Genomic DNA, 9775 nt, shown 5'->3' with positions numbered 1-9775 from the left:
AAGACAATAAAATAAACAAAGTGAAGCACAACAAACATTTTAACTTTAAATCATGAATTACACAGAACTGACCTTTAGGAACTTGTGTTGTCTACATAATATTGCCAGTGATTTATGCACTTATAATTAGAGGTAGGGTCGCTGAAACAAGAAATGCTTTGTTTGTACAAGGTGTCGTTACCAACAGCTCCCTCTGGTGGGATGTTTGTGCACAGCATGACTGAATTCGCATGTTTGTAAAGCACATTTACACCCCAACCAGAATTTTTTGGGTTGTTTCTAGACGTTATGAATGAAATAGGTTTTTTTATATAATATTGGATATTATCACAGAGGCCAAAGCATCAGTTTGTCAGCAAAGCTTTGAAAGGTTGGTCAGGATATTTTTAAAAACTCAAACACACCATCAGACAAACTTTGTCTTACACTGAGTGACGTGACAGCGCACTCAGTGACAGACTTGTATATTAAGGCATAATATACCACATTCACAGCAAACCTCACATTATTTCATGGATCTCACCGGCCTAATACCACCCTTGTGACCGGTGCAGTGCACCACATAGTGGAGTTTTAGAACAGGGATTTTAACTTTTTTTTTTTTTTTTTAAGTCAATTACCCAAAACTGAAAATCTACTGCGCAATTTAGTGTACACTGCACAGTGCACTGTATTATATGCAGACCTGAGAAATGAACAAGCAACGCATTAGGACATGAAATGTACAGTTTTACCCTTTTTATATTGACTTTGGTTTAACAACAAATTAAGGTCTAGAATTTTACATGATCATTACAATCGATTAAATGACTTTAAATAAGGCAACATTGATTACAAGGTACCACAATGCAATTCATTATGAATTAACGTTTGTGTGGCACCACCCAAATGAAATATTTAAGGTTAAAAATCTAGTTTTCTATTGTGAAAACTAGGTTGCAGTCCCTGTTCAAGCTCAAACTTATATCAAGTTTAGGCATGCATACAAACCCCTGCTGTGCATTTTAAAATGTCAAATAAAGCATCTGGTCTGGGAAGGAAAGAAAAGACAACAGCATTTGCAAACTCAAATCCCATGAGGTATATACTAGAGTGTTCACACAGACAACACATCCTGAAATTGCTAATATGCCATTTTAGTGCAATGGCCAAAGTAAGGCAATTCTTCCAACAGAAGTCTAGTTATGAAATGTAACTGATCATTGGTGCATGTGAGGGACTCAATTCAGTGTTCATCATCCAAAAACAAACTAATTCTTGCTGTAACAGTGCATGTGGTTATTTTGACCATGTGAAATTGAATATCAGAAAAAAAAAACATGAGACAAAAAGCATGACAGTTAAAATCCTGTGCATGTGGTAAAGCATCCACACCCTCTTTTCCATTCCACAAAGTCTGGCCAAAGCTACGCTCACATTACAGGCATGTGTTACAGCTGATGTTTTTGTGTCAGTGGTTCCCATTCATGTTTGTAACAGACATGCATCCGACTCCAGAGACATGTCACAAAACTGCCGTGCACGTGCAGATTTAACTGCAATGTGAGCCACATGCATAAAAACATAATTTGTGTCTAGGTCAAGCCACGCAATTCTCTCAAACACCGCTTAGTTACGACATGTTACTTAGAGTTAGGCTTGATCAGGAGCTTCTCCATCAAAACACTCATTTCCACTGTTCCCAGTTGCTGCTCTCCTCCATGTTTATTTTGACCAGTCTGCGAGGTACCGACACTGAATGATGATCTGACTGCTCTGACAGCAGTTGCATAGTCAGTGATTAGATACTGTATGAATCAGGTCTAGGTCCACATATAGAAGTGGCCCAGATCTGATATGAAGAGGGAAAAAAAAAAAAAATCCAATTGGGTCTGTGTAACATACTTATGAAGCATCCTTACAAGCAACTCCTCAGTGTAACATTCATTCTTGTGGTATGCAGTGCTTATACTGTAACAGAGAGATCCCTAACATGGCATTCATCAAGTTGTTTAAAACCTCAAGAATTCATTCTTTGTTAAACATTTTAAATGACTCACTGCCATCTGTGCTCAGTATGAGGATGAAATGAAGAGCTCCAAGTGAGATCAATGAGTATGTCCTGGCTGTCCACATGGCGTACGCATGCTAACCCCGCAGCATTATTTGACGTCTTGTTTCTATTTCAGTCATGTATGCCTCGCTCAGCGCAGTCTAAAACTCACAGTACAATACATTGATTCCTCTCTGGTTTCGACTTTCTCTTCCTGTGCCAGCTATCGCATAGACAAGTTCAACACTGCCGGATTGTTTCTGACCTCTGTAACCTCACATGTAACCAAAGACCTAATAATGACAGGCTGATCACCAATATGTGCCGTGTGCTGGCCGGGCCAATATAATCCACATTCCTGAAGACCATGCAAGTCCCCTGTACAACACAACAGCTTACAATAAGGCAATAAATCAGTTAGACTAAGCAATGTTCAGAGAGCGGAGTTACTATATGTTTTAAACTGTTTACCATGAAGATACATTAGAAAAAATATTTACTTCTCAAGTTTTTAATCTCCAAAATATAGTCGAGTTTCTGAAAAAGACACTTCAGAGGTCAGGTGTTGGCTGTGAGGGGGTGAAGTTTCTCTCATTCTAAGCTCTGTGTGTGTGGAAGGGTAACAGTTTAAAGTCCAGCATCACAAGAACAGACTAAATGCATTCTATTATTACTAAAGAAGAAGCACTGCGGTTTAAATAACAGTTCTTGGCCCACTCAGGTTGCTGGATGTATAAAAAAAAAAAAATCCCCTCCACATTCACACTACACAACAAAAGGTGAAGGAAGTAATATTTATGGTTTTCCTATTTTTTGTAGTTAATAATAAATCTTAATGAAGCATGTCTTTCAGACTCTCGCTCTGCAGCTTTAACCACCACCTTTAAAATTTACCACCTGATGGACCTGTTGTCCCTGCAGCTTTAAGCTTCCTCAGGCGCTGTGGGCCTCTTCAGGTCTCGGATCTGCTTAATCAGATAGTTCTTCTCATCACAGAACTGCTCATCCTCAGACCTGTCTGTCTGGAAGTGGCTCAGGAAGTCCACGAGTTTGGCCTGGTTCTTCAGCAGTATGTCCAGTACTGGCTGAGTCTTGTTGGGGTTTGCAACAAAAACCTGTGAAAGAAAAGAGAGAGAGAGAGAGAGAGAGAGAGAGAGATGATGTGAATGACAATTTGAAAGGTTTCATCCTACATGAGTCCTTTCAAGATTTTACTAATTTAAGTTAGCTAGTTATAGCCATCTTGAGCAAAAAAGGTCACTACTATGTATAGAGAATGTGAAATTGATGCCACACCATTCTGAATTTTGGGTAAAAGTGCCATGCTTGGAGCATCACGCTCATTTCCGATCATAGATACACACACACACACACACACATACTGTACATACACATACTACATTGTAGTGCCTATAAAAATGATTCACCCCCTTGGATGTTTTACCCTTTTATTGATTTTATAAATCAATCAGGGTCAATATAAATTGGCCTTTTTTTTTTTCTTTTTTTTTTTTTTTTTTTTTTTTTTTACAAAAAAAAATATTTAAAAATGACAAAAAAAACTTTAATGTGAAAGTGAAAACAGTCCATTTGTGTTATCTTCCAACAGATGCTAGCTAGTGTTAGCTGCCGAACACAGAGATCAGATCAGCATGCAGTCATTTTTCTGTCTGTCACTCTGGTAGACGTGATCTCTAGGTCCGCTACGAATTAGCTACAGTCAGCTAAGGTTATACATTCTGAATTACCACAGTCAGTAAAACAAGTTCTAAATGATTTAACTTTTTAGCCAAACAAAACAAGAATGTACGCAGGTAAATACAGCGTACATCTCCAAAAATGGTGCCCCTGTTCCAACATTCAGCAGGGTGTGACGTACCTTCACATTCCCTATCCAACTTGAACTTTTAAAAATTGAAATGTAGCACTCATGATGCATGTTTTATGTGCACACCTTGAAGACATGGAATGCTTCAAATTGAATGTTTCGACTGTTGTCTCTCAGCATGTTCATCATCAGCTTCAAGTTTTCTGCTCGACTGATGTACTTTGTCATGACAGTGAAGTTGTGTCTGTCCAGGAGAAGTTCTCCAAGGAGCTGAAAAACAATACATGATTAAGGAAATCCATGCACAGTCCAATAAAGCAGGAGAACACGTTGGTTACACTTGAATGTGTAGCTCAGACCAAAACGTAACACTGAGTCTGATTTGACAGAGCTGTGGGGAACTTGTACCTTCAAAGACTGCCGTTTGGTGACATAGTTGTCAGAATGCAGAAGCTTCTCATATTCTGTAAACACCTGAGAGACATTTTAAATGAATGTTAGGCTCAGCATGTGCATTCTTTCAATTAAAGATCAAAGTCCACAGCTTGAAAACTCACCCTGTCATAATTGTTCTCCAGGAAATCAGCACACATAATCTTGTGTCTTGTGAGGAGATCCTGAGAGAAAACAGAAGGGCCCAGCTAAGAACTGTTGGTATGAAGATGCTCCAATTAGGGGAAAAAAATGGCAGCATACCTTGAATGAGGCAAAAGCATCTGAGGCAATGTCGAAGGTTGAGAGCTCCACGTAATTGAAGAAGCAGAACAACTCTTCAGAGAAGAGCACAGTCCGTGCCAAAGGCTCATGACGCAGGCATTCTCTCAGCATCATTCCACAGTTCAAAGCAACTTCTGGGCTTTCATATCTGTACAGGTCAGTACATGTGAGGTCCAGGTCATTCGTATGCATTGTCAAACATACACTGGAGATTATGGCCACCAACGACTATATTTCTATCCCTAAGTCTACCAACTAGTTTACCGATTAGTTGATTAAGCTAAAAAATATGCATGTCCCAGCAGCCAAAATGCACAAACAATAGATTGCATAAAAGAAAGCACAAAACAGAGTACACACATACACAGGCACTGTCAGTCAATGTAGAATAAGCCTTAACATTTTCTCATACCATTATTTAATAGAAATTCTAAGGTAGCAGGACATTATGACCATAATGTTTAGCAGCTACGAGAACAAAAGATATTAAAAAGCTCTCCTAATAATTGAATTGTGAAGGCCTCAGTCCTGGCCTTCACCTTGTGAGGACCTAAAACCACCACCAGCCATTGACTTGGCTAAAAGATTGGACTGAGGAAGCAGCAGGTTTAAATACCTCCCACTAGGCCTGGACTGCACCAAGTGCCCAATACAAGAAAGGGGGGAGTTTGGGAGAAATTTATTGTTTATTTGTTGGTAGTTTATGTTAGAACTTTATTTGTCAGGTTATGTTAATTTCTTTATATTTAAAGGAAATATTTAGTTGAGAGCAGACTGTCTGTTTAGGGTTTATTAGTTGATTATTTTGGTAGTGTCTTTAGTTTATCCCTTGTGTGTGTTATTGGTTTGGCCAGCCAGTATATATGTTCCCCTGTGTGTGTCATTTGCTAGGTCAGTTGGTTTTGTTGAGGTATTACAGTTTAGTTTGCTGTATTTTGAGTTTCCTTATCTTTTGTTGACCTCTTTTAGGGCCCAATCTATCTGGTGTTCATTTTGTATTTTTCTTACTTTTGGGTTAATAAAAAGCCCTTTATTTTGAACTTTGGAAGCTGTGTCTTTTGCCTTACTGCTTGGTCCCTGACATGAATAAACATGAACAGTCGACACGTTCAGTGGTTTTGCCTTTTCTAGCAGTTATCTAGCATTATCCAGATTAGCACCTGTGTGGTTTCTCTTCAGGTGCTTCTGCATAGCACTACTGCTGCTGTGGTATGCTAACAAAACTTTGCAAAGTGTACAACCACCTTTTGGTTCTCTGATCATTTTAAGTACTCCAAAAAATTTGAAACCTTGTGTCTTTGGAAACTTTTACACTGAACCTCTTTTCCCAATGAGTCTGACTCTGCTGCAGCTGCCATGATTTTCTAAAACTATAGCAATGACTGGAACCAAAAACAACTGATGAAGGCACGCAGCAGTTTCATCGCAACATTCTTCTTCTCCTGTGGATTTTAGTGGTAGCTGGCAAACAGCTACATAGTGATTGTGAAGAAAAACATTATTTAATTAACTGACTGAAGCATTTTAGAAGACAAAGTTAATTTAAAAAAAGATGTGTCCATTTAAAATACTGATGTTGGCACACTTTCAACGTAGCTGGTTATGTTGACTAATCACAGCAGCCCTAGTGGAGATGTAACAAGTGAAAATAGTTGACATTTAGTACGGAAAATGCACCCCAACATTATTAACACGGTTAATTTGATATTACATCTGTTTTTGTTCAGATGAACTTTATATTCAATGTCAGGTTTTGATGCCCATTAAAGGCAAACTGAAAGTTCCTCTTTATAGATGTAACATTTTGGAATAAATTTTAAAACACAAAACAGAAGAAATCCATCATAGCAGTGGCACCTGGCAAAGAAAGCATTTTATCCACCAACAGAAGCCAAAATAACCCCTAATGCAGTACAGCAGCTCTTTGAAGTAAGCAAGATGACTCAGTTATTAGAGCTGTAAATCCAGCACTCAACATGTGTAACCCTCATGTGAGCACAACAAGTTCATGCTCATTCCTCTGGGAGTTGTTGAAACACATATTGTACTGGATAATGTACAAAATCACAAGGAATGTTGTGGGAAAGTGGTTTCACCAAAAAAGGTTTTAAACAGTAACTTAAACAACAGTAAAATTACTTTCAGCATTTAATGATGACATTTACTACTTTAATAGCTTGCAAGTGAATAAACACAGTGTTCATATCTAATATCAAACTAACAAATACGAAGTTCCTGTAGCCTGAAAAGACTACCTTACCCTTTCAGAAGCATGAAGAGGATCTGTGGGTGTGTAGAGATGTACTCTACAGTGGGTGTGCGAGTGCCAATCTGACGTCTCACAATATTGCTGAACAAATGAACCACATCCTTCTTCCCCTGAGAAATAAATAAATAAACGATAAAGATACATGGCTGACTGTTTGTTGATGATATGTAAATACATCCTTGCTTTGGGCAAAGATGATCAGATCAGGTGTACACACACCCAGTCCATTTTGATTATCTGCACAAAGTAATCAATACATGTTCCACACACTTTTTTACATGTAGTGGAAGGAGCAGAAAGTGCTTTTACACATTAAGTCAGTATAGAAAGAGGTATATTTTACCAACCTCAAAATCAATCCTCTGCAAGTTTGCAATGAGAACAATGAGAAGATTGGTGTTATACAGCTCTTGTGCAAGCTGAGCCACTGCTTCAGTCTGAGGCTCCTTGTCACCAGTTCCAGAAAGTATCTCTTTCAGTGAGGCCAAATTTTTGGACACCTCCTCTGCGACCTTAATTGTGGAAAACAGTTGATGACTTAGAGTATGTGTTCATGTCAGGAGTGAGAGCCAACTGTCGAATATAAATCATTAAAAAGAAAAGCCACTGCTGACCTTTTCACACTTTTTGCTGTCTCCAGCATCCAGCTTTTCCAGGTGTGCCACATTCTCCTTTAAACTCTTCACTATTTCAGCTGGACTCTTCTGGGACTTCCCGAAAGGAAAAGGCATGACTGAAGACTGGTAGTTCAAATCTCTGATGAAATAAAACAGGGCTTCAAAAATCTATCACGTGTAATTAAAGCAATTCAACTTCCTGTACCTCTTTGCATCAGGAAATGGCTGAAAAGGCTTCCACCTGAGGAAAGCAAGGCTACAGCTAGCCTACGTATACTGTGACTGAAAACCTAGACTCGAATGGATACTATTGTGTTAGGTTAAGGTTTTAAAGACACAATACGCGCAGCTAGCTAACATTTTAACATTACTGCCATGAACTCGCTTTCAAAGATAGTGCGGGTACATTAGCTCAATAATTTTTCTCATTCACTGGACTATTAGTTTGTCCAGATTAACATTAGCTAAGCCTATTAAAATGTCAGGCTTCTTGAGGAAACAAAGATACCACGAAAAATGAGAAGTTTGAAATGTCAACGCTAAGTTACCACAGTATTCAACAGCAATGTAGAGCTAGCTTGTGACCTAGTTAGCTGCAGGTTAGCGAGAGACAAGTAAGCTAGCGGCTGCACGGCGAGAGTGAGCACCATGGAAAACAGAACACTGCTCAAATATTCAATTCATCCAGACATGACTCACCAAGTGAACTCTAGTTTTGAAGCTGAAAGAAGCTGTGGCTAGATGTTAGCTAGCAAGCTAACCAGTTGTCTCCACTTTCTTGTTACACTCTAACGCTACTTTGAAAGGTCTGTAACGTTATCTGAGATCTATAGTCGTAGCTATTTAACGTGTACTAGCTGTAGCTACAATCTGCTCCAACGGATGAGTTTCATAGCTGTGATATTCGTATAAATCTTCCTACTCGTGTCCGCCTATCGCTTAATTGCTAGCAACCTAGCTGTGCAGACAGAGATACTGATCTGGCTTTCTGACAGCTTAATTTCCTTGTTCTGTTCTGCTAAACCTCCCATCCTCTCTCTCCTCATCCCGGAGACACTGGGCGGGTATGTTTTGCTTTACAAAGTGATTGCCACTAATACTAACCAATCACCTTTACCACAGCGGCGCTGTGGCGCCTCCTTTGGTGCGCTTGTTTCAAGACTCGTATCTTTCGGGTGGGTGGACAGATTAAATATTACACGGGAAGCCTCTTCCACCGGACTGTCCTGTATATATAATCAAGTGCACCTAAATTCTCGAGAAAAAATGAGACATAATTTCAGTTCATAAATACTAAGACTAGTAATCAGTCTTCCATCCCCATGTGTATGGAATGACAATAAACAGCCGTATAATGGAAAGTGTGAGATTTCTTCACCCCAAGTCAGAAGTATATGCTAATTCTTATTATAGGCCCAATACTAATAACATTATAAAAACGTTTCTTTAGATGTGGTGGCACTTATCTAATCAACAGTTACAACGTAATTTGCAAACAGACAATGGCAGACGATGCAACAAAACTAAATCAAATAGCAAAAGTAAAGCAAAAATGACAAAATAGGCCTACTTGTGTCCCTGTGCAAGGGTCTTCTTTGTGGACTTCAGCTCGGCATTTTCATTCAACACCATCATCCCGGACATCCTCCACTCCAAACTGACCCAGCTCACTGTGCCTGCCCCCACCTGTCAGTGGATTACTAGCTTTCCCACAGACAGGAAGCAGCAGGTGCGGCTGGTGAAAACCACTTCCAGCACCCGGACAATCAGCGGCCCCCCAGGGATGTGTGCTCTCCCCTCTGCTATTTTCTCTCTACACCAACGACTGCATCTCGAAGGACCCCTCTGTCAAGCTCCTAAAGTTTGCTGATGATACAACGGTCATCGGTCTCATCTGAGACGGTGACAAGTCAGCCTACACACGGGAGGTTGAGCAGCTGTTCCTGTGGTGTAGCCGCAACAACCTGGAGCTGAACACGCTCAAAACAATGGAGAATGACAGTGGACTTCAGGAAGAACCCCCCACCCTACCCCCACTCACCATACTTGGCAGCACTGTATCAGCAGTAGAGGCCTACAAGTTCCTGGGTTCCACTGTCTCCCAGGACCTGAAGTGCTTGTCCAACATCAGCACCATCATCAAGAAGGTACAGCAGAGGATGTACTTCCTGCGCCAGCCCAGGAAGTTTGACCTGCCCCAGGAGCTGCTGGTACACTTCTACAGTTCTACATTGAGTTTGTTCTCTGCACCTCTATCACTGTCTGGTTTGGCTCAGCAACCAAACAGGACAGGAACAGACTCCAGCAGACAG

General features: G+C 40.0%; 1 protein-coding gene across 1 annotated transcript; it reads right to left on the bottom strand.

The window, feature by feature from the left end:
- Positions 1 to 592: 592 nt before the first annotated feature.
- On the bottom strand, positions 593 to 8569 carry cab39l1 (calcium binding protein 39, like 1). Its single transcript, XM_020595554.1, has 9 exons — positions 8163 to 8569; positions 7461 to 7602; positions 7194 to 7358; positions 6838 to 6956; positions 4557 to 4725; positions 4418 to 4477; positions 4269 to 4334; positions 3987 to 4130; positions 593 to 3147 (listed from the first exon to the last, which is right to left on the bottom strand). The coding sequence occupies exons 2-9, from the start codon at positions 7575 to 7577 to the stop codon at positions 2956 to 2958; spliced, it is 1032 nt and encodes a 343-aa protein (XP_020451210.1). The 5' UTR covers positions 7578 to 7602; positions 8163 to 8569; the 3' UTR covers positions 593 to 2955.
- Positions 8570 to 9775: the final 1206 nt, after the last annotated feature.

This window comes from Monopterus albus, unplaced genomic scaffold (genome assembly GCF_001952655.1).
Source record: "Monopterus albus unplaced genomic scaffold, M_albus_1.0 scaffold27.1, whole genome shotgun sequence".
NCBI lineage: Eukaryota > Metazoa > Chordata > Actinopteri > Synbranchiformes > Synbranchidae > Monopterus > Monopterus albus.
This window is presented reverse-complemented; position numbering and strand designations above follow the sequence as displayed.